The sequence below is a fragment of the Amphiprion ocellaris genome, chromosome 13 (genome assembly GCF_022539595.1).
Source record: "Amphiprion ocellaris isolate individual 3 ecotype Okinawa chromosome 13, ASM2253959v1, whole genome shotgun sequence".
Lineage (NCBI taxonomy): Eukaryota > Metazoa > Chordata > Actinopteri > Pomacentridae > Amphiprion > Amphiprion ocellaris.
The window spans coordinates 17555632-17581364 of NC_072778.1; the positions used below are offsets into that span (position 1 = coordinate 17555632).

Below are 25733 nucleotides of genomic sequence, written 5' to 3' on the forward strand. Positions count from 1 at the left end.
ACAGGATGGGTGAGTCATGTGTTCAAGGACTTGGGAGCTTCACTGTTGTGGGAACATTTCCATTTTCTGATTTCCATGAGACCAGAGAACAAACTAAAATGGCTTCCCTGATTCAACAGTACAGTGCAAGATGGTTGCGCCAAAATGATCCTGAATCACGCTTAGTAAGTAGGAAAAAGTGACACATCTGACTCAGTCTGGGATGTGAGTGCTCTCTTGTGCATCTCTCATGTGTGTGTCAGACAGAAGATCCACCCAAGATCTTCCTAACTTTAACTTATTCGCTGATTCTCAAAGCTCATATCCGGAAAGAATCTGAAGTCACAATATAAATTTAAACCAATTGAATTAATGATATGGGCTGGGCCAGGTAGCCTGTTTAGCCTACAACCATTTACAACACACAATAAAGTAGCACACAAAGAAGGAAAGGATTAGTCGGCCTGCAGGTGTGGGAACAGTCAACAACAAATGATCTAAAGTACTATATAAACTTTTATATGGTTGGGTGTGTCTGATAAAACCTAGCGCTTTGTCTTCAGTCTAACAAGATGGACAAATTATATGCGTGTAGCATCAATCACTACAAAATGATGGATTTAGCTTCATTTTAGTCACTTAGTCTGACATGAAAGGAATAACTGAATATATTTAGGTACTGAAAATGGTAACTCTGCATGATCTATTCCTCTTTAAAAAGATCATTTTTCATTTTGGTGATAGCAGCTTGCAGAAGTACACTCTGAAACATGGCATTTCTGCATTTGAGTAGGGTGTGGTCAAACCGTACAAGCTTTTGTATCTACCCTTTGAGTAAATAGATCTTTCTCAAATGCAGTGCACTTACTATTTGGGATGTTTCTGCATGTGAATCTACTGACTCCCAATATACATTTATTAATAAGTACACTTATGAAACAAATACAAAAACCTGTGGAGAAATAAATAACAAAGTTTATAGTTCTGGTGTCCTAGTGAGGAAAACTTTGTATTACAAAGTTCAGATTTTATGTTATTGGCCCTTGCCCTAGGTCAACTTAGAGGAGTTCCTTATAAAGATTTGTTCCAGGCTTCTTTTCCTTGGGGAAACAGACGACATCAAAACAAGAACCCATGGTTTAAAGCAGACAGCATTCTTATCTTCGCAAACCACACAGTTCAGCCCAGTTCAGCCCAGGCATTTTCTGTTGGATGCTCTCCATCAACATGTTCCACTGTTATCCTTGCCTGCCCTCTGCAGGGAGGACAAAGCAGTGGAACAAAAAATTTTACAATCCACAGAGCTTAGAACAGCTACTAATATAGACTAATACTCTAAACTCATGTGTTTTCTAGTCAGGCTAGATGCTAAATTCACTTGCCCATTAACAAAATCAACCATGAACTGCATATGATGAGGTTACAGTAACTTGATACCAAGCTGAAAAGCATCGTTTCGCTGGCCTCTTCCAGTTTCAAATTTCAGATATGACACATCTGCAAACCCAGCAAGACATCTGCTTGTGATTTGAAGTGTTGCACCACACAACAGTGATGTCAGTGTGTTGAGAGCACTTTTACATAACTGGGTAAAGGTATCTCTAACTTTTGACTGGATGGCAAAAACATAAGGTAAAGTCAGCATTATGTCTGTTGTGTGTGCTGAATGAAAAATACGGTGTTTGTACACAGCTCTACTCTGTAAATGAAGAGAAAGTGGCTCAGACAGCGACAAGTAACGCTACTCTAGCATCTTGTGGCATTCGAGCTTGTGCATAGTAATGTTGTTGCACTATTCTGCAAGTCTCCATTGACTTGCGGTCGTTTTGAGCCGTGGCAATAGGTGTTTTATCAAACAGCTTTTTCCTCTGTATTTTGGCAGTCTGTCATCATGAAAATGCTGCTTTAGATCAATGAAAACAAACCTTTTGTAAAACTACTAGGGTGATGATTTTCGTAAGTTGTCTGCAGTGTTGAATAGGAAAGATTTTTGGAAACAAACATTTGCTTCCTGATTGGGGCTTCTCAGTACATGTCCTTTCACAAATGACCACACCCCTTTCACACAGTTACAACTAAAAACCAACCCTATGTTTTCATTTCAATAATCCCTTGATGTATGTGAACGGTTATGTTATATGCATTCTCAGGCCTGTTGTATGAACAGAGTATTTCTCAAATAATCCATCACTTGTCCTGTTGAAGCTGGTTTTCATGACGTAACATCGTAAAATAATACACCTCCGAATGGATGTGGCCTTAGTCTTTTTAGGGAGGCAATCTGCACTGGAAATGTTGAACATTAGACATATTTGTTGATAGCACACCGCTCTAAATACAAAAAGCCCTAACCTTTCAAACAAACAGACTTCAGTCACACACCAGACATTAAACCCAATGGATGGCATTGAGGGAAATGCTTTATTTCGCAGGTCAAACAACAAAAAAAAAAAAAAAGTTTTTTGGGGGGCCACTGAGACAAAATTCACCCTTGTCTTCAAACGCTGTCATTCCAAGTCATTCTTGCAGTAAAGTAAGCACATGTGGCTGAAAGTCCGTAGGTTTTAAGTGTTGGAGAGCAGAAGCGCAGAGTGCTTTCGTTGGACTGTGTGCTCAGTGTCCTCTCACTTGAAGATCTTGCCCTGGTTGAAAGCTTTACCCACATGCTTGAAGTCTCCCTCCCAGGCAAAGTACTCTTTTACCATGGTCTTGCACTCCTCACTGTTTGGATCCAGCTTGCGCCACTCATATGATTCGTAGTCAATTTGCCAGTCTTGACACAGCTAAGAGGGAAATGAAATGTAGTAAATGCGAGTGAATCGCTCTCTGCTTTTATGAGCGGACAATCTATCACTACCACTGCTATCACACATTAGATTAAATACTCCATCTTATCCATGAAAGAATAGTTAAACCATTAAATGGTTTGCACTGAATTGCATACCACAGAAGCCACATTGTCCTTTAAAAATGTGAATGTCAAATCTCAAAACATTTACCAGCCAGAGTCCTTTCTGCATAGGGTGTTCCCTTCAGTTTGATTCTATGAAACAATCTAAGTTTTCTAGTGATAAAAGCCCCAAATACAGCTACTTAACATCTGAAGTTCAAATGATAACCTTGAACTCTGAAATTGTTCAAATGTGCCCATAGCATGAACCAGCCTTCTACTCACTTAATCAGAGTTGACTGGGATGAATATGGTCTTGATTTTCTCTTTCCCTGTCAGATTAAGACTTGGTGCCATGACAGGACACTGCCTTGCCCAATGACAGGGAATATCTACTCACAGGGTAAATGTTTGACTAATCTTTCAACTACTCAATACACCTGTAACCCTTCACCAAGAACAGAATATCACTTTTAAATATCTACTAGTAAGACCACTAATCCACTTGGTTGTCAGGACACTAATCCAGCTGAAGTATTTCATATTGACTGTACAGTACCGGTCAAATCAAAACAGCCAGTATGTGTTTGAGCCTGGTCTCATGATTAACTAAGAACATTGTCCAAAGTGTGTTTACCCTTTAAAATACTTACAGTGAAGGCCAGTTCTTGGCCTCTGAAGACCCAGATACCAGAGATGTTGCTGTCATTGTTGGTGCCAAACAAAATGACACTGGCAAAGGCATTCTTTCTGAGTTTGTCCAGGCGCTGGAACATACCTGTGAAGGACAACAAGTGGTTTGAAATATGGCAGGTATGTAATCATTTTATCAATGTGGCTTTATTTCTACTGAAACAAAAAGTGACAAAATAGTGCAGTAATGAATGAACCCACACTCTGACCAATGCTGCCATATGTTTGTTGCTAAAGGACTTCAAAAATAATTTCAATTTATTATCCACACCAACTTCATGTGTGCCTGTTTAGATATGGCCAAAACCATGTTATCTAGAGTACCTTGAGAGAATTTCCAGAGTAATATTTCAACACCCCAAGTGTTGTTCAGTGTAACCATAGCATGAACCAGCCTTTTGCTCACTGAGTCAGAGATGACTGGGATGAATATGGTTTCTAGTTTCTCTTCCCCTGTCAGATTAAGACTTGGTGCCATCACTGGACACTGCCTTGCCCAATGACAGGGGACTTTTAATGTCACAATATCAGAAATTTGGTAGCATGTTCCAATACCACAGAATTTCCACAATTTGACACCAAAATAAATAGCAAAAATTATATAATATTTAAATGAATGTGCATAAAAATAAACTCTTCATAAAAACTTGCTGCATGCAGTGTGCTAATGCAGCAACAACATTGCTTCACAAACTAATGACAGTACTCTGCAATTATGAATAGCACCCAACTGAAGCTGTAAGCGGCTGGTACATTTGCCTCAACTTTATCCATGGAAGACTGCCATAACAACTGCTGCAATTTCACAAGCTAATAAAAAAGTTGAAACAATTCACCTTTGGCTAACCTTGGCTTCTGTGTGCAAATCAAAATGCTTGTCTTTAAGTTGCTCAGATAAGTTTGAGGAGTTTCCTTTGTCCGCTTCAATTGCTTTGTGACACGGTTTCCACTGTGGTTCTTATTTGTCTATAATTTGTCACCGATTATCTGATTCAAACACTGTTCAGTATCTCCAGTATTTATGGCATTTACTGTTCCTTCGATACCACAACATTCAAGTATTGTCTTTTTTTTTTTTTTTTTAAATCGACCTGACAAATGCTTTCTCAAATTTAAATCGAGGCCAGTGTCCGCCAAAATGTCATCATTTTTACACTGAACAACTATGTTGTCTTTAGCAGTGATCTGCCCTTGTTTGCTTATACTTTGTTATGTATTCTGTGAAAATTATCCTAATAAGCTTTCCTGAAAAGCTGTGTCACATTGACCTGTGAGTCAAAACCAAATGATTGATGAGGGGCTATTCCGTGGCTCTAAATCTAAGAACTAGGCCTATAGCTGAGAGGTGAAATCTCTCATGACAGTAAACACAGAACACAAACCAGATTAAATGAGCTGTGGTCCATCAAACCTCGTCTCTTCTGATCTATTTTCAGATTCTTAGAAGCCTACACATTTGTGTTGTCAAATTCTCATATGTGGAAATAATTAGTTCTGATTTCGGCTTGCAACTCAGGTCAACACATGCACCAACTCCCAACCTTTTCTATATCTTCTTCCCAACCACTGAGCTACCATGAAAAAGTATGCAGGTGAATGTTCTTCTCAAAAATGACTTCCACATACTAGTGTACAACCCCTTAAGTCACACCCTTTGAATAACAGATGTTTGGTAAAGCGATTGCTTCTTAGTCTCACCTGTGATAAGGTTGCAGCTCTTGAAGGTAAGGGTGAGCTCCTCGGGGTATTTGTAGACAGCATACCAGATTGAGTATCCCTCACGGTCGAAGTTCTCCCAGAAGTGGGGAAGGGCTACTGTCAGGGTGTCCTCATTGGAATATTTTCTCTTGAACTCGTCCATGACAAATGCGCTATACAAAAAAAAGAGAAGAAAAGCTAGAAAGAAGCGCTCATACAGTGCACCTGCTGTTCATACATGCAGGGTAGAGAATGACAAGGGTGTAGAAATTAAGTTTTGTAAAGAGAACCAGGCGCTCACTTGTAGAGGCCTAGTTTGACTGCCAACACGACTACATTAGAGTGTCTATAAGTCAACTTTGGCCAGTGACAATAACCCAAACTAAAACACTGACATTTACTGAATCACCCTACTCCATCTTTAATATGACAGTATTCTTTAAATACCCGGTAGATCTTAGACATTTAAGTTTGTTTGTGTCCATAGCATGAACCAGTCTTTTGCTCACTAAATCAGAGTTGACTGGGATGAATATGGTCTTGACTTTTTCTTCCCCTGTCAGATTAAGACTTGGTGCCATGACTGGACACTGCCTTGCCCAATGACAGGGGAACATGTATTTTCAGCAGAGGACAATTTTCTTTTTGAGAAATAGGCCTGTTAACACCCAAAAGATGGTCTGAACACCATACATCTGGCAATGAGATTCAGTGGACAACTCAATGCCATCAAAGGCTCCAAATGCACCATGAAGAAGCAGTCTTCACTCAGTGACTTGCATTCATTTCAAGTAGAGAGGAAATTCTCTGGGAAATTATCTGCCAAGGTGATCAGCTGCAATCAAAACTTGCAGTTGACTGATTCTCTGTGTCACATGGTTGCAGTGCTGATTAAGAAAGTGAACTTAAAATGTGAAAAATGTTTAATGACAGAAAATCGTTGTACCTCTTTGGCAGGTGTGCAAAGGGGTCCTTGGCTTTGGGCTCTGCAGCCAAAACAGCATCACAGTCATCCATTTCCTCTTCTGGAGCAGGCTTCTTCTCTTCTTTTTTCTTCTCCTTCTTCTCCTGGGGCTTGGCTGCCTCTTTTCCTCCCTTCTCTTTCTTGGGTGGGGCCTCTTTCTTGGGCTGCATCTCAGCAAATTTCTTGGCTGGAGTAAGAAAACAAAATAAAAAACATGTTTAAAGTAAAATGATCCAAATATCTGTCTTTGTTTTCGCAATCTTTGGAACAACACCATGGCTGGGTCTCAGAGAAGAACTCTTAAACATTTCAAGAAAACTGAAAGTTTCTTAAGTGATTTGTTTCTTAAATTATACATAATTTCATTAAAATTACTTCACTTTAATAGTTGTGTACAGAACAGTGCTCATTAAATGAGAATGTATTTTCCAGTTCAATCCTCAAAGCACAACTCTAAAACTAAAAACCACGTGAGCCAGTAACTTACATTTTAAGAGAGGACATTTAAATTGGATTCAGACTTTCCAAAAATGAAGACAAACAGCAGTTTGAGCTATTGTGTAGGCAATTTTAACACCATCTAGAAGATAAGTCTTGCATAACAGATATATATGAGTGTCACCCTAAGTCAAACAGCTATTTAATTGTATTTTATTCGATACACTCAATATTTGTGACAAATAGCAAGTGCTTGTCTGACTTCATCTTTAAATTTCACAGAATGCTCCAGCCACCAGCCTTTGGATATGCATGCCTTATGCTCTCATGGTGACTCACCATCAAACTGGGCCATCTTTTCACACAGTTTGACCTCTCCGAGGACAGCCTTGAACTGGGGCTGGTTGACACAGGTGACAAACCAGCGGGTCACGTTGGAATAAGGCTGACGGAAAGAAGGCTCAAGGACCTAAGGGGGAAACAGAGATATTAGGGCCATCTGGAGAGCATCTCGACTTAAAATCATTATTCGGATCATGTGTTGTTGTAATACATAAAAGTGCTCAGCAGTGCATGTGGCTGTTTGTGTGATTTATCTAATGTGTGCATGACAAACCTGTTTGTATAGCCAAAGCATGGAGCAGACCACAGTGATGTCAGCCAGGCTGACCCTCTCTCCCACGAGGAAGGTACGGGTGTTCAGGTGTTGGTTCAGAACTGCAAGGGCCCTCTTCACGTCCTCCTTGGCTTGCTCTGTGGCCTACAGACCCAGACAAAAAAGTTACATGGCAAGATCACACAATAAAAAGTCTACTGTGAAGTTTAGTGCCCCAACAACAGGGTGTTGTACTCAGGCCACTGCCTTCCATCACAGCCCTCAAACGATTACTGAAGACTTTAGTTTGATCAGAAAATGTCGAGCTGCACACCTGCTTGTTGAACTGCATGATTCCCAGAGTGGGGAATACCCATGCGCTGGCCGGAGGGATGATCTCTGAGTCAGCGAAGCTCACCCACTGCATAACCTCAGCTGTTGCCTGAGGAGTGGCACCGCGCAGGGCATCATTGCTCACTGTAGTTGGAAAGTAGAAAATTCTAAATCAGTTAAAAAATGTAATAACAAATGCACAGACCATGTGGTTTAATGTAAAAATGTAACTAAAATTACAAATATAGCTTAAAACACTGAAACCCAGTTGCACTAATTCCATTTCCTTTAAGATTTTTCGTAACCTAAATACATAATGTGTCTGGATGAACACCCAAAACATTTATAAATTATTAATATTAACTTACAGTAGTGAGCAATGGCATTACTCTCAAACAGACAGAAGCCGTCATCTCCCTGGTAGGCAGGTACCTATGAACAAAAACAGAATTGAAGACTGATTTCACACATTTAGTATGTTTTCATTTAGAGAATCAAGCAGTGCATAAATAAACAACCAAGTTTCACAACAGTGACGCAGACACACTGTTAAAGCCCAAAGTGACAAATGATTCCTAAGTTGGCTTAAGAAGCAATCACATTGAACAACGCCACCTAATTCACATGAAAAAGAGGGTGCTCTACAAGCAGCCAATGACTGCAAAGCTGGGCCACTGCCATTTAACTTGATAAACCAGTTAAACTTACCTTGCCCAGTGGGAAGTTGTTAAGGAAGGCAGGAGTACGGTTCGTCTGCCCGAAGGTGAAGGCAGGGGAGCTACTGGCAACTTTGAGGCGAGCACCACTGTACTGGGCTGCAATCTGGGCCTTGAAGGCCCGCCAGTTCTCTGGGTACGTGTACAGAGTCTGAAAGGAAGAGAGACCAAATTCCAATTATAGAAAATGAAACAGATTTAGAAAAACTAATTTTAAACATGCATGTGCCACATATTTTCAAGGATATTTAAACACTAGGTGGGCCCAAGAATGATCTAAGAAGAGTGGTTCATTATCTTACTAATGTATATATTCTGGCCCAGAACAGTTTGGTCACTTTGTACTACCATGGGATGTCTAGAACACATTGAAACTACTAAATAAAACCACCAAATCAGTGAAGAGGTTACTCGGACTCAGTGTTCTTGACACAGATGATGCCAGATGTGCTGATATTAAAAATGAACGTTTTAACTGGGTAAAGCCGGAAAACATCAGCAAAGAAACCTTGTAATACACAGCTGCTAGCTCAGCGGAAATGTAGGTTTGGAAGCAACACAAAGCAAGAAATGAGCTATGTTCACGTGGCTATCAATTTGCTTTAAACGCTAACCGGCTAGAATTTCTGCCAATATACGCTCAGGTTTTGAGCTTTAGGTAATTACTTCAAATACAGGCCAGACTACTTGACTGCAATGTTCATGCAAGGAGAATAGCCCCTGAAATTTAAGAATCTGTTTGCACAGCATAAGACATCTATGGTAACGTGGCACAACCCTGAGCTAGAAAAGCGGCGTCATTCAGTTCGAATGCATCGCCAGAATAGCCGGAGCTAACCTCAGTTACAACGACCACTGAATGAAATTCTTTGTAAATAAACCCTAAAACAGCCACCAAACAACCAGACCGTCTTGTCTAAGAGCAGAACTACTCAGTGGAAGTGCAGATGGGACAGATATTTCGTGGATTGCGCCAACAAACTACAAAGAAATCTCCCTAGCTCGCCACCTCTCCATCTTACTCACCCCTGCCGCCATCTTCAGGACGAGAGAAAGAAAGAACGACGGCGCGCTTCAGTGACGTATTTACGGTCAGACGACGTGCGCGCCCTTGAAAATTCCGCGTTCACATTTCACTCCATGGGTTCTCACATTTCAAAACATTTTATCTGAATTTAAAACATGGAAATTTAAACTACCTGTGAACAGTTGAGTAGATCAATAGTTTGTCTAGATATCAAGATACAGTGATAAGGATACAAACATGTAAAAACAGATAAAACGATTTATTACTATTCACATACAAAAAGGTAATACGTAACAGTGAATTACAAAGAAACCAAATTACCTCTCAATTAGCAAGCATGTCCTACATTTGTTTTGACTCTTACACCAGTTTCCAAAAAAAAACTCAGCCTGAACATAACAATAAAATTAATCGGTTATGGAGCATCTGCTCCAATACCATACAAGAGTAGAAAAATATTAATTTTAACCAACCCATAGCTATGCTACTACATGAAATAATCCACAATGTGCTCTTCTGAAGCAAATCAGCTCACAAGACCTGAAAATATAGCAGAGAAGACAGGTTCAATAAGTGTTCACAAAAGAGAACATAAAACATTTTAGAAACAGTACAACAAATGCTCCTGGGCAACCACCATAATGACAGTGAAGCAATAAAAAGTCAGTTTCGTTGAAATAGGAAGAACATATTTCCTGTTGTAAAGAAAAACATATATAACAATATTTCAAGCATCTTTATTATGTGTGACCTGTATGACAATTTTTTACAGTCTAATACTCACCCAAATAATCATCCATAAGAGATCCAATGGCGAACTGAAAAACAAGAGGAAAACCTGACTTTAACGTAGTATAAAATAACATACAGTAAGTCACTTGTATAAAGTACTATGTAACAGCACCATATATTAACACACATTTTCTTATTATTTTTGCCTATGGCAAAGTGATATATAAACTGTTGTTTCTAAAAAAGAAAGGAGAAAAAAACACTTACAATGTCATTCTTGTCCACTCTTGTTCCCACGATCTTCAGTCGAATCTCATCATCTTGCTGGATTACAATGTCCTTGAAAATAAGAGAAAAAAATCCCATTTAAATGCAAGATTGAGCAACTGGAAAATAACTGGAGTGGAGCAGCAGGCATCACAACTACTTTGTATACAGAATTTACAGTTAAGTTCTACTCTTTGTTTAAGTAATGAACATATATGTTTCAGTTTCTAAAAAATACCTCAGTAAACACTAATAGTAGCTTAATGGATGTTGACATGCTTTTTAAAAAATATTAAAGCTCATTAAAGACAAAGCAGAGACGTACATTTTATTTAACACTTTTGAGCAATGTTGTGATTTTCTTAACTAAGGAAATAAACAATATTAATACCTCATCAACTGTCTTATAACAAGGTGGATTGGAATTCGGGTCAAATTCCATTTCTGAGGGGATGGACTGCAAAAAGACATTTTATGTGAGATACAAAAATAAAAAATACAATCAATAATTGAAGAGTGTACCAAAAGCAACTATGTCTGTCTAACTGCAGATGTTCAGCTAACTCACATGGCGAGAGATGAAGCAAGACATGGGACCAATTTCTGTGAACAATCCAACCTGCAAGACACAGAGGAAAATTGTAATTAGGATAAGGATCAATAGAATATTTTCTATTACCAGCTATTCATTACATCACATTTAACATAAAAACATCTACAGACACATACATTCTTAGGTGAAAACATATTTACTATAACAAAGTTCAGGCTGTGCTCTTAAACAATAGAGAAATTAAAAACACATTTGCCAATATAAGATCGTATAAAATACAGATATGTTTTGCACAATTATCATGCCACATGCATGGCTCAACATCGTATAAACATGAATGTGGTTATTTAAATGACCAGGTATAATAATGTGCGACAGATTTTTCAAAAGTATATATTTTGGACTTTTATTTATAATATATATTCTACTTTCAAAACACAATGAAAGTCTTGTGGATCAAGATAATAAAAGTCAGGTAAAGGCAAAAAGAGGGAGAGGTGGAAGTGGAACACAGTTGGAATCAGATTACTGTCATCATTAAGAAATATGTTCTAGCTTTTAAAAATAAACGAGCTGATAAACCTGCACCATCACTCACTTTGTTAACCTGAGTGACCACAGCATCCACTACCTCTCCTTTAAAGGGACGGAACACAATGGCCTTGTACTTGACAGGATAGAGGACAAAACCTCTGCCTGGCTGGATTACACCTGCCCCAATGTTGTCAATGGTGGTAACTGCAATGACAAAGCCATACCTGAAGAGAGAAAAAAAAAACATTTATTAAAATGTATATGCTAAACTTTGCCATGCAGAAAAATATATGTAAATTTTTGATGCAGGGGGCATAAAGTCAAAAGAAATTAGAATTATAATTAGAAGTTTTATTGTCATTATAATACTGTGCAAGACAGCAATATGGTGAAATTTTGAAGGCCCTCCCTGAGTAAAATATGTGCAAAACAGAGTCTATTAGGACATTGCAAAAGTCTTATAAAAAGACATTTGCTAACAGTCTATAAAAGGCATTCTCAAAAAGCTAGCAATAGAATAAAATACATTTTTAAAAAGTTTAAAAATACGGCTAACAACTGTACATTTGAAAAGGTTACTAAATATGTAAACGTTTAGTACTTAAGTGCAATGTGTAGCAACAGAGGAGAGCAGATGACGAGCAAAGTAAGAATGATCTGTTGTTATGTATTTATTTTTTGATTGCTTTGATTTCTTTTTGTAATTTTCAATGCAAAACTCACAGCTGTGAGTCACGGTGCTGAAGCTTGAACCCACTGACTAATAAGCTTAGGACAAAAACAAGTAATTACTGTTTTCTTCCTCCTATAGCTCTTCCAGTGTCACATCATCCCATAACACTGTTTTTTCTACAGCTAATTTTTGCTTCGCAAATGATCAAAATTTGCTCCTGTGCAACCCAGGAAAAAATTTAAAAATTCCCTTTACAACTCTTCCAAATCAATCAACAAGATATAACACTGTTGTCTTACAGCTGTTCATGTGTAATAATACCACAATTTCACTGTTTTTTTCATGAATAATCTTTTGTAACAGAATTGTAGGTACATTATCCTTCATGCCATATCTGTATATATGTAAATTCATCATGTCATATTTGTACACATTCATATGTAAATTTCACTATGTACATATCCATATGTAGGTTCATCATGTCTGGTGTATTGTCTCTGTGAGACTTTTCTTTTTTTATTATTCTCTCTGTATTTTACAGCCCTGTTGTACTGTGGTAATTCTCGTGCTTCTTTCTGCCTCATCTGTATTCAGCTGCTGTAACGTGAATTTCCCCAGTGAGTGATCAATAAAGTTTATCTCATCTTACTATGCACATAACCGAGCCTTGCAAGCACTCACTTGCCAGTGCAGGTACCCTCCACTTCTGTGAAAAGCTTCTGCTTCACGGTGTTGAGGAGGTTAGGACCAAAATACCTCGGATGCAGTAAGATTTCATGTTCCAAGGAAATCTGTGAACACACGATAAATGCTTTACGTTAACTGTACTTTGTTTTACCTTATCGTAAACACCATTATATGGATACTGCTGCTTTTCTCACAAGAAAAAAGGCCATATCTCCTCATATAGAACAACACCAGTCATTGCATGTGAGGATACGGAAAGTTTTGAAAAGCTACATTAGCTATCATGATGCTAAGCAAAGACTGATACAAAACATACATGCGTTGCTATTAGCCGGGTCTCATTCGTAAAATAATACAAATACTTACATGATAGAACATATTTTCGCGTTATCCAATTCCTCCTTGATTAATGTTTTCGTTTTCAATTATGATCCACAACGTTTCTGACTTACTGAATGAAAAACCAGCCGCTCGTTTGATCGCAACAAAGCCTCTTCCGGGTCAAGGGTCAAAGATACGGTTGCCTTCGGTGGGACGTAACCTGCTTGTTTTCGGATCATAAATGTTATAAACAGCTGCGGTGACACTGTGACTCCAAAGGCAGGCTGCCCCCTGGCGGTGAGGAGGATCCGCGCAGGGGGCGGAGCCAGACAGAAGGCGTCACTCAGAGCTGCACTTTGATTGGACTGCTAATATCTGACACACAAGCCAGGCGAAACAAGGCATCTGACAACATGACGGCAGAAAAATGGTAAACATAGTTTAGATTAGGATAAAATACAACGATCACCGGCACTAGACTCGAATAACTCACCGCAGCTGACTGAAAGTTGGATTAAAAATATAAATACTAATTAATTTAGTGACAGTATAAGCTGACCAGGATTTGTCTGACTTCCTTAATCATTCCGAGAAGACTGGCAACTATCCCAACTGACTGGAGCTATAATTAATCTGCCTACTTCTAAGCATGGCGAGTAACCTCGTCTCGAGGCTGTTTCGTCCACCTTTGCTCACACAACTTGTAAGTTGAATACTTTTTTTTGTTACCCCATACTTTGTCTTTTGTCCTGTTTCTGCGTGACTCACGTGTTCCTCCTGTCCTCCGTGCAGGCGTCCCTCCGGTCGGGCTGCCTGCTCCGGGGACAGGCGGTGGTGGCGGCGGGGACCAGACACTCCTCCAGCGGGGAGAAAATCAGCCGCTATCCGGTTCCTTACAAGAAAGACTTACCTTATGATATAGTGGAGCTCATGGAGGAAGTGGAGTCAAAGGTTTTTAAAAGAAAAGTGGACATGTGAGGAAGTTGCAATTGATTTTACTACCTGCTAAACTTTGTTTCCTTAACAGGGAGGATTTTTGCCCAACGTCTTCAAAGTCCTGTCTCACAGGCCCGCAGAGTTCAGAGCCTTCTTCGCGTACTACAATGAGCTGATGAACAAAGAGACAGGTGGGTGTTTGGATATTTATCTATAGTGGCTGTACATGCATAGAGTTCAAGGCTCAAAGTCCCCAAAACAGCATAAATATCTATAATTCCTGGCATCTTCCAGGAGCCCTAGTGTGGCAGGAGCAAAGGAAAGCTCGTTGCTGTAACGTGACCATGGTTTAAATAGTTTGGGACTATAAAAAAGTCACACCGTTTCAAAAACACTTGAGGCATAAAAGATGATGCCAAAAAATGTATTTACTCAAAACTGTATTCAATTTTGCTGTGGCAGATGAGCTGCTTCCCACCTATTGTACAATACTGATGCAGGATTTGACTACTTATCTGTGAGAGGAACAGTAATACTACACAAAACAACAACAACAAAAATAAACTGGAATTCACATCTCTGCCTTCAAAACATGTAATCCTGCTGACACTGGGTTCAATAAATCATTCACACTCAACCTGTCATTTTGGGCCCCAGTGTTTCCAGGTCTTTTTGGTGAATGCACTCAGTTTGATTGTGCTTATGCAAGTAGAAACAGGTAAATATCAGGTGTCCAGCATTCAAGTCAGCATCAGCAGCACAGGTTGTTCTGTGTTGAAGCTGACTGAATTAACTCTCTAACTTTATAGCAGACATTAACCCAGAAGGCCAGAGCCAGAGAAATCCAGCAGAACTTAACATGGTAATATATTAGCGCCTTCCTTTGAATGAAAATACAGAATGTTTCCAAAAAAAGTCACAAGGCTCATGTTTTATAACATTATACAGTAGCAGGTTCTTCATAGTACGATGGCACAGTGAAATGGAAATTGGAATTGGTAAAATAATAACTTTATATGGTAATATGTTTATTTACTATGTAGAGCAGTTTTAAAAGCAAGAGTATAAAAAGTGCTTTGACAGATAAAGATACAGCAGGATGGTCAGAAGGCAACATAGCAAGAATGAAGTTAAAACAAGAAGACAACAGATATGAAAAGACAAAATGCAATGTGTCAGTATTAATCAAGTCAAATCACTGTAATTTATATGGCACATTTAAAGCAACAGCTGTTGAGTCAAAGTGCTTTCAAGTAGAGTAATAGGATTATTGTTATGGTTTGACCTAACAAGTGTAAATTTTAAGGTTAAGAACCTACAGTATTATTTATTGTGTAAATTTAGCTGAGTAAACTAAACATTGGAGTTAAGACCCTGCTACAAATTTACAAGAATAAATAAAATAATAAGGTTAGGATTCACATGTGGAAACAGTATGTGGCATCTATAAGATATCAAGATTTTCATTGTTGTGCAGTTTACTTCATGGGGTTTTAAAATTCACTGGTTTTATATCATGAGAGGTGACTTACTGTGACTTGTGGATCCTGAATCCAGTCTGACTGAGAAGAAGGAAAGTGAACAGAGCACCAAATTACGGTGTTTCAGTTTTTCAGAAATGTTTTTAGAAAAGGAAAAAAAAAACTTAATGGAAGGCTATATTAACCGGATGAAAAACTGGAATTGTCCAACTCCATTTCATCTGTCTAATATTTGACTTCAAAAAACTAAACTCAGCTGTCTAGTGTGTGACTATAACTACAATATGTTTTTTTAAGACATGTTGTTCTATTCTAAGCACCTCAACCAAGCATTTTAGCATATTAACAACTTCCTTTAAAAGAAAATACATGTTTTGCCAAAAGGTTGCAAGAGTTGTCTTTTAAAACATTACAGTGACGTCATAGAAACTGCAAGGTTGAATGTCATCTTTGGGATGTTATTGTAAGCTCTTATTGCAACTTATTTATCCAGAACAACAAAACAGCAACTCTACAGCTTTAGAGGTCAATCAAAGCCCATTGTCTTGCTTCTTGTATATGAGATTGTTTTGGACTTTTTGGCATTCTGGCAACTTCCATCTTATGAAGGCCATATTCCAAGAAACAGGTTTAGTCATTTATCTGAATAACTTCTTTCTGACTGTCACTGCCACGAATTCCTCACATGAACGGCATCGTGTGTTTAGGCTACAGCAAGCTTTGATGGTGAATATTTTTCATTCTAATGTTGTTTAAATGTGGGAAATTTTTCCCTACTGTTAGATTAAATTAATATCTATTGTCTTTCAGGCAGATTGACCAAGGCAGATCGTGAACTGATCGTTGTGGCAACCAGTATCCACAACAAGTGTCTTTACTGTGTGGTATCCCACAGTGCACTGCACCGCATCTACTCCAAGAAACCCACTCTTTCTGATCAGGTATAATCTTTAGTTGATTTGCACTACTTGCTTCTGCTTTACTTATTATAATGCATAAACACAGATGTAGTTAAAGAAATCATATCTCAGTATATGATGTAGGAAAAATGTTAATACTGGGTTATTTTTGCCACTTATAATCAAAAGTATCAACACAGATACATGCATTGTAATACATAAATAACATACATGCTACATCTGGACTCAAGTTGTTCAGTATACATTTCACAGTGTGTTTTCAATGGGAAGAATAGATAAAACATTCTATGGTTTGTTTGTTTTTTCATTTTATTTACATTAAACAACTGCACTTAATTTGCTTTTCAGTGAATCCCATTTTGTCATCTGTATAGTTTTCCTTCTGTTTCTATGTTTGCACATGTTGTGTTTCAATTCGGTGTCTTCCTGAATTACTGAAAATCAACCAGAGCAACAGTATCTTTTTAACCCCATGTCTAAGCAGCTCTTTCTCTGCTGTCGCTCAGGTCATTGTTAACTATGAGAATGCAGACCTGGCCCCTCGGGAGCGCACCATGCTGGACTTTGCGATGGCTGTGTGTCGCTGCGACACCATCACAGAGAAGCACTTTCAGTCTCTGGAGGAAGTAGGCTTTGACCGCGAGGACGCCTGGGACATCGCTGCCATCGCCGCTTTCTTTGCCTTGTCCAACCGACTCGCACACCTCACCGACATGAGGCCAAACCAGGAGTTTTTTAACATGGGCCGTGTACCACGGGACAAGAGCAAGGACAAGGCAGGAGATGGCAAGTGAAAAGAAAGTAGATGTACAGGTGAGATTATCAGAGGTCAAAGATCACATGTGATACTGACAATATATTCATGTTTCAGCAAAAAATGCCTCAGTCCTGTTTCTGTCTTCGTCTCATGTGAATAATCAGATGTTTTCAGATTTATGACAAAATAAGATAAAATATCAGATCTATGGGTTTGCAACCCTAAAAGCAATTATATTTAAATGTTAACAACTGTGACTACTGAATAACTACTACTACAAACTAACATGGAATCAAAGTGAGATAACGGATGTTAATATTTTAGTGAATGTTTGAAATCATTCAAAAGTCTCACACTGTATCCAAAGTGTTTTTGAAGCACGCAGGATTGTTTGATGTTGCAGCCTTTCAATTTGAACAAAGCCCAAAAAACCAGCATGTCAAAGACTCCAGAGTTTAACAACTTGAAAGAGACAATCTGAGTTGGTGAGAGGTATAATGTACCTTCATGAGTGTGTCTTGTCAGGGCAGTCATGGAGTCTTTGGTGAAGTATTTTCAATATTTTGCCACAGTATCTGAACATAGCCATTATGTTTATTTACCATGATATTTTGAATTGTAGGTGGTTTATTTGACACTCTTAGCTGTGTACGATTGTGTATTAAAGTTTAAATGAAAAATGCTTTCTTATATATTCTAAATAAACTGAAAAACCATCTAAACTCTTGACACTAAATACGATTTAACACTTATTTTTCAATCTATCTTCTGCTTGAATAAAAAGTAAGACACTAATGTATTTTGAGAATAACTGATTTGTGAGGTGTTTCATTGGTATCTTTGTCCATAGTAGAAAAGAAATCATATTATGTTGATGAAGTGCTGTGTATCACCACCTGATGGCACCATATTCATACACATACCGGCATTTAAATTACTGAACCAGTAGGTAAAATATGAATGTGATCATGTATCCAATAGGATGTGAGAGAGACCAGCTAAAGTAACCACACAGAAAGAAAGATTTTTTAAAATTAATAATCAAAGTGAAGCTGAAACTTTGTATCAGTTGCTCTAAAGCCTGTCAAACGCAGAATCACACATGATGGGTGCAAATCGTAGCTGTTTTCCATTTCATTCATTTTCACTGGTTTTTCCCGCTGTTAATGTGACAAATCACTGCTCTGGTTCTCAGTTCTGTGTTTATTTTATATCTGTTATCTAAAATGATACATGTCAAACATCATTGCAGGCATCACCAGAGGATTTGCTCTGGTGCACGTGAGAGTCTCTGCATTTAAACACACATGCAAAAAAAAAAAAAAAAAAAAGGAAAATGTTAAGTGTGAGCAGAGCTTTAGTGAATGAAGAGAAATCATTTTAAATCATCACAAATTGTTACTCTGTATAATGGCAATCTGAAAGTTACTCAGAGTCTGAAAGTCATCCAAATGGGCTGTTTACTGCTGTGCAGTGGGATCTTCAGGTGCGCATTCACATTTAATTTCTGTGCCAGAGCACGGAACACATTGTTAAACCATGTGAAAGTGAATCCATTGATGTTGGTAAAGGTCACTGCACAGATGGCTCTCTCCCTGGGCTTGTCCTCTCCTGTACTTATTGCCTTGATAAAGTGTCGTATGTCTAAGAGACTGCTAATGTACTATTACAGTTCCTCATTAAGCACCAACCCTTCTGACCCCGGTGTCTCCATCCACTATTAAAGGGACACAACAGGCTCCACACAAGCCTAATTTATGGTCTGCAGCTGCCCTGTATCACTTATGTTGTAACTCTTCAGACCCAGAATAGAACAGAATAGCTGTCGTGTTCTATTTTAGTCTGTTCTATTCTGTTCTATTTTGTTCGATTCTATTCTGTTCTTCTGAAAATTAGTGTTTTTGGGACTGATCACATGAAAACAAGGTTAAAACCTTTCAGATGAAGGCTTTCATCCACTTCCTTTTGTAGTCTGTTCAATGATGGAGGAATCAATAAGGTTTTATACCCACTGTAATCTGGAAGGGGAGCCGTGGGAAGACTTGGCGCTGTGTCTTTATTCTCCCGAAAGGAATAAAATAAATGAAAACACACGTCAAATGGGGTATGAAAAATAGCAGGAGAAAAGAAAGTAGCAGTGAAGTTGTGGGTCAAGTGTTTAAGTAAAGGTGAACACCAGTAAAGTGGAAAGAATTCATTAAGTTTATAGTACCTTCCATGTGGACAATTTCCGAATGTGGGGCCTGCAGTTATCTCCATGTTTACAGCATGAAAAAACCCACTTGACACAATCACATAAGCACAAAGAATCATAAACCAAAGAGATAAAGAACAATATGTGGCAAAGTTGAACTAATAGTCATTTCAGTACTGAGCAGTTTTTAAATATGCATAAATACAGTCCAATGGCATTAAGGCAACACTTTCTGCTTTGGAAGTTTGTGATACAATTACATTTTGTCAGCTTTGGTTAAAAATATACTTTTCTTAAAACTTTAAGATGACAGTGATCATGTTGACATTATTATCTGATTCAAGATAAAGGAGATTTTTCTGATGGTTGAAAATGCTGATAAGAACTACAGTATTCAATGTCAGCTGAGCTGCTGCTTTGACAGATGAAACTGTTTAAATTTTAAGATTGGACTTTGGTCTGAGCTGCTTTGCACTGATTGCATTACAAGGTTTTCTTGGGTGACATTTTTAGCTGCTTGCTGCTGAACACATCTCCACAACTTTACATATATAGGAAATCTTAAAAATTATACATGAACCATTAAAAAAAAATGTGACCAATTGTTATAAAATAATATCCATGTACTGATACCTCATTCCTGTATTTTGCCATGTATTAATTGATGTAAACCTGCCATATCTTTGAGCACAGTCTCTGGACTTTGTACAATTTGAATCAACCCACAGCTTGAGGGGAAACAAGAAGGGCAGCTTTGGAAGAAGTCGCTTCTCATCTTGTATGCCTCTATTTCATGTTCAGGCAAACTTGTCCACTTTAATTTAACACAACTTTAAACACTGTCAGATTTTCCATTTTTTCACACTTTCAGAGGAAGTTCATTGAATTAAATATTTAAAGACATTTGTTTTTAACCCTGAGTTTGAGTTCAGTTTTTCCTCGTGTTGTGATGCTCTTGTCAGACTGTTCTCACAATCTATACAGTTTGCTTCTAACTTCACATTCCAAGCCAGTACATTTTTGCCAGATCTTCGACATCTCATACAGTGAAGCAGTGTATGTAGAGATATGGTATCAGGTGAACAGCAGAAACCTTAATAGTCTGAATTCCTTGCAGGTCTAGAGTGACAGAAGATATCTGAACAGTTAGCAGAGCATATAGATGACTCTGTAGGAAGCAATGGCTGCCGCATGGCAATAACGTCTGTTCTGAGAGTGCATAGGGGACCTACACATTATTAGGCAGGTGGCTCTAATGCTGAAGCTCATCAGTGAATATGAATATTTTTCTAAGCCCTTTTTGGTATTCGCTTTTGCAGGTTTCCTTGTTCTTTTGGACATCATCTTGTCAAACACGGACTATGTGATGTTTTTTTTATTGTACATGCATATCCAGTGCAGCAATAACTGATTGAAAAATGAACAATAGTCAGTGTTTTACATTTACACATATTTTAATTACAAATGCAGATAAACAATTGAATCTCTGTGGTCACAGCAGGCTTAATATTTCAAAAGAAATAAAGTAAAAGACAAATTGTGTTCTCAGTTTTCATCTACAGTACCTACATTGCAAAAGGTAAAAGATTCCCTCATTTGATGTTTTGATGATGATGGTGAAGTGCATGTTGATCTTAAATCTCCCGTTGGTGTTCAGTTGTGTTTTAACCTGGTGACTGCTGATAGCATATTATTCACAATATTTCCATGCCCTAAAACCATTCAGTGGTTCACGCTGAAGAAACTTGATCGGGACAGAAATGTTTCATTACAGGATAAATGCTACAATTCAGAATGACTATGCATTGACTTGCAGTGATTCTTCCCAAATGGGCCCAAACCAGGCCAGATAAATGCCTTCTAGCATAACTGCCACTGGATCACCTCAGTGCTGAGGTTAAACATTCAAGTTTTTTCTTTAATTTGTCACTAGTCTGCTTTTGTTTGTTGAATCCTGGTTTAAGCTAAAGTTCCTGCCCACAGGGTTTGTTAAAGAATAATCCATTCAGAGACTCTAACACAGGAGTGCCCAACCAGTCGATCGCGGTCTGCTGGTCGACCGCGGGCTGATCCCAAGTCGACCCGAGGGTTGTAGGGAAAAAAATTTTAAATAAAGGGATTTCTTTTTATGTGTGACTATGTTTTGTTGCGCACCTTATCAGTCTCTTAAACACTTCCACATAAAAAAAAAAGTATTTTAAAAAAGGAGAAAAAGAAAAAAAAAGTAGGTCACGTTTAACCTATGGTAGCGCGTGACATGATGACAGGAAGTTGACAGCTGTCAACAATAGCTAGCAGCTAGCAGCTAGCCATCAGAGCGGTCACGTACTCCTAAACGTTAACATGGCCGAAGGGAAACGAGCCAAGACCTACCATTTTCACCCTGAATGGGATGATTATTTCTTTGCTTACTCTCAATCAAAGCCTATTTGTTTGATATGCAATGCAACGGTGGCGTTGGCAAAGAAAGGCAATCTGGAGCGGTATTTTAAAACAGTACACGGGAGCTACGAGAGGGGTTTCCCGACAAAAACGCCTTTGCGCGTCACAAAAGTGCGAGATTTGTCCAGCAGGCTGCAGCGTGGTAACCAGCGCAATTTCCCTCACATGCAAGCAGAACTACAACGTCAAGGTAAAGGTGTGACACAGCTTGACAGTGCACGTTATGAAGAGCATGTTCAGAGCATCTCCTCAAGACTTTGAGAGACGTTTCACTGACTTTGCATCCATCGAGCCTGTAGCCAGCTATATGTGTTATCCATTTGGTGCAAGTGTTGATGTTGGTGACCTTGCCGCCAAAATCAAATCGCTTTTCGACTTGGAAAGCTCCGCTCTTGAGGATGAGATTCTGACATTGCAAAATGACATTGAGATCAAAGTCAGATCAACATCCGCTCAACCTGGAGAGCATGTGGTGCTCTGGAAACTACTGGTGGAGGAGAAATATCCCAATCTCAGAAGATGTGCCTTGAACCTGACAGCTCTTTTTGGATCAACTTATTTGTGTGTCTGCTTTCTCGCACATGAAAATCATCAAGTCCAAGCGCAGATCAGCAATGACAGATGACCACCTTGCAGCCTACCTACGCCTTGCAACCAGCTCCTACACTCCTGACTATGAGAAGCTGGCCTCCTCCTTCCAGTGCCAGGTCTCCCACTAAGGTAGGAAGGGATTTCCTTTTTTCAAACTCAGAGCTCTACCTGTTTTGTATCTCGTTTATTTTTCTGTTTAGTTCATATTAAGATCAGTTATGGCTATTGCTCACCATTGGCATGTGTGTGTGAGAAAGAGGAGCAGAGAGAGTGGGTTTGTGCTACAGCGCACTATGCAAACTGGCAACTTTGTGAGAGGAAATTGTGTCTGTGTGTGTTTGAGAGAGGAAGGGTTTGTGATGTGATGTCGAGTGTTTTTGTGACAACAAGAAAAAATGTTGTTCGGTTCTTTACTGCAGGCTGGAAACGATGTGTGTGGGTTTGCGATGTTGACACTGGACTGGTAGATCTCGGGAGGTTTGCTACTTGAAAAGTAGATCTTGGGTCAAAAAAGGTTGGGCACCCCTGCTCTAACAAATCATTATAAAAAGCAAATTACATTTAATCACAAAAGAATGGGTAATAGTGAAATGTAGAAACTAACACATTGGTGGGCTTTTCCTTTAAATCGGATGCTCTATTTCCACATAAGAGATGCACTTGCACTATGTGACTCATTGATGAGAATGCGGAAAGGCAGAAGGGCTGAATCCCAACCAAGCGAGTACATATGGCACATTAGCAAATGGAAAGACACAAGGATGAGACCATTATCGTCCTTGTTAAGATTGTGTCAGTTGCTATTAGGAATATGTGTGAGCATGCATGTGTGCAAGTCTCCATATGCACATACTGTACTTTCTCTGCCAAAGTGTGTGTGTTTGTGAGGCAGTGGGCTTTAAATAAGGCTGCTCTGTGAGCCTTTGCAGCTGGGGTCATTTGCATTAGTTTGGTTTGATGGAATTTCACATGTAACAGCTTCTTGTCGCTTATCTGGGAGTCTAATCCCTACAGATTCATCAGAGGTACAACATGCACCCCCGTTCCACAGCTGCTAAACAGAAACAACAGGAAGCAAAAAAGCAACACGTCTTTCAAAAATAGGTTATTGTGAACTAGATTTTAATACACATGTACACCGGCAACAGTAAATAATGACAATGAACGTCTAGTTTTAGTGTGTTGGCAAGTAAAAAATATCTCACTTAATAAAACATTCACAAAGAAAGATGAGCAAACAATCTAAAGAATTGTGACAACAGCCATGAATTTTCAATGGAAGATTATACATGATTATTCCTAAGTCATGTAATATGTAAAATGCCAAATACACAAGGGTTTATTTCACTCAGTATCGCCAGAAAGTAACAAGATGTTTTAACAGATTTGGAATAATTTGTAAAACCTCTATTTGTTGAAAGCAATATTCAAAGTGTAAGAATTGAATAAATTTAGTGGCTGGCAAGGAAACATGATGGAAGATAGGCACAAGAGAAAAGTCAATTTGCACATCCAAAATGTGATTGGGGAGCAGGTAGACCTGTCATAGCAGCTGTCACTGAATGCATCATGATTATAAAAGTCACTGAAGTGTGAAAAGTGTGGCAAAGGGAACTCCAAACTGAGAATAGGAACAAATTACATGCTTGATATCTGCCGTCAGCGGGGACAAACTAAAGCATAGAACCGCACTTGCCCAGTAAACCTACTAAAACTGTTGCAGTGTATATTATCTGGTCGTGGTCTGCAGCTGCTAGTTGGGCCTCAGAGCTCAGTGAAATATCTTCTTCTAGTAATCATCGAACAAATGCTGATACATTGCATTTCCGGGCTGGAAATCATGACCTCTCAGTCGAGCAGTTGTGGAAGTGTTTCAGATTAGGCCGTTCCAGACTGATAATCCAAATGCACATTTACTCAGATTACTTCATAGGGATTATAGGTCCAGCATCACCTCGTGCTTACTGCAGAAAAAGAGTGATCCATGCTTGTATCATTGCTGTTTGTTCTCTGCTTGTGCACTTGTCAGTTTTAAATGAGTATTTAAATCGTCAAAGAAAGAGCCGTTTCCACCATCAGAAAGTGTGACCTGCAGCTTGTCCTCTGAGCTCCTGAGCACACTGGAACGAATGGTTTCAGTAATTGACAGAAGATTGTTTAATCACTGTGAAGTGTTTGGTTTTGGCATCGTTCCCAGCTTAAATATCAAAGGCTTCAATCTGCTTGTTTTTTTTCCTCTATTTTCACAGTGTTTAGGCTTCGGATTATGGTTGAATTTAGCATGTAATACTCAAATAACTATTTCAGAAATCTGCCATCTTTGTGGTTGTCCTTGAAACTTGGCTAGATCCTCACTTGGCAAACTCTGTTGTACATATTTGCAAATGCTGTGCTCTTTTGTTTGTGTGTGCCATGAATATGAATATATATTTAATTGCCCCATATCTCTTCTGGGGAATTTGCACGTCTCACATATAAAACTTGTGTTTTGGTTCCAGCTTGCTGACAGAGCCATGTAAACATTTATCCAGATTTCTGGCCCTCAGAGAGGAGGAGGAACTCTGCACTGTCAGGAAAACCCTGAGGAAAGCGATAGGAGATGAGACTGATGACAGACAGGAATCCCTGTCCAGCCAGTGTCAGCGCTGCTCTCTGCATTTGGCTGTGCATCACATCACCGTTCTAGCTGTCGCTTGTTAAAAAATTTTTTCCACCCACTGAAATGAATCACAGCTTGTTAAGATAATGAAAGTGTCATGACAGAATTAATGAATAAAAAATGCATGCATAGACTGAAAAATGGAACACAATCATGACAACAGAGGTCATCAAGAAATCTCAGTCAAGGTGAACTGTAGAAGTTAGGACAACATCTGGAAGACCAAGAAAAAAAATAGCTAAAACTGCACAAAAACATTCTATGACTGCAAAGGAGTCAGGGGAAATTTTAGCAGTGGTGCACGGTGGTGCCCCACTGTGCAGTGTTGATGCACAAACAGTATTTAAAAGATTCACTAGAAAGAAATCGTACGCGAAACCTCATTACAAAGGCATGCACGGCTGAAGCTAAAATTGAGGTCCTTGGCTACAATCATCTAAAGTATATTTGGAGAGAAAAAGAGCAGCATTTAATGAGAAGAACACCTTGTTACGCATGTGGGTGGAAACATTCTGCTCTGGCCGTTGTGCGCCAACCAGTGACACAGGCTACATTTCATGGGTAAAAGGAAGAATGATAACCTACTAAATATTAACAAATTCTGGATGCGAGTGTCGTGCAGTCAGCCAGAAAAATAAAACTAAGAAGAGCCT

General features: G+C 38.8%; 3 protein-coding genes across 3 annotated transcripts; 1 reads left to right on the forward strand and 2 right to left on the reverse strand.

Moving 5' to 3' along the window:
- Positions 1-2381: 2381 nt before the first annotated feature.
- Positions 2382-9436, reverse strand: eef1g (eukaryotic translation elongation factor 1 gamma). The gene is made up of 10 exons (XM_023290926.3): positions 9333-9436; positions 8299-8457; positions 7959-8022; positions 7592-7734; positions 7279-7422; positions 7002-7131; positions 6207-6411; positions 5261-5433; positions 3523-3647; positions 2382-2762 (listed from the first exon to the last, which is right to left on the reverse strand). Exons 1-10 carry the CDS (start codon positions 9342-9344, stop codon positions 2604-2606), a joined length of 1314 nt encoding a protein of 437 aa, XP_023146694.1. The 5' UTR covers positions 9345-9436; the 3' UTR covers positions 2382-2603.
- A 137-nt stretch (positions 9437-9573) lies between these two features.
- On the reverse strand, positions 9574-13301 carry polr2g (RNA polymerase II subunit G). The gene is made up of 8 exons (XM_023290929.3): positions 13146-13301; positions 12774-12883; positions 11484-11643; positions 10901-10951; positions 10724-10789; positions 10333-10404; positions 10118-10151; positions 9574-9873 (listed from the first exon to the last, which is right to left on the reverse strand). The coding sequence occupies exons 1-8, from the start codon at positions 13155-13157 to the stop codon at positions 9860-9862; spliced, it is 519 nt and encodes a 172-aa protein (XP_023146697.1). The 5' UTR covers positions 13158-13301; the 3' UTR covers positions 9574-9859.
- A 165-nt stretch (positions 13302-13466) lies between these two features.
- On the forward strand, positions 13467-20302 carry si:ch211-175m2.5 (uncharacterized protein LOC568697 homolog). The gene is made up of 5 exons (XM_023290928.3): positions 13467-13803; positions 13893-14051; positions 14128-14227; positions 16328-16458; positions 16944-20302. Exons 1-5 carry the CDS (start codon positions 13750-13752, stop codon positions 17229-17231), a joined length of 732 nt encoding a protein of 243 aa, XP_023146696.1. The 5' UTR covers positions 13467-13749; the 3' UTR covers positions 17232-20302.
- Positions 20303-25733: the final 5431 nt, after the last annotated feature.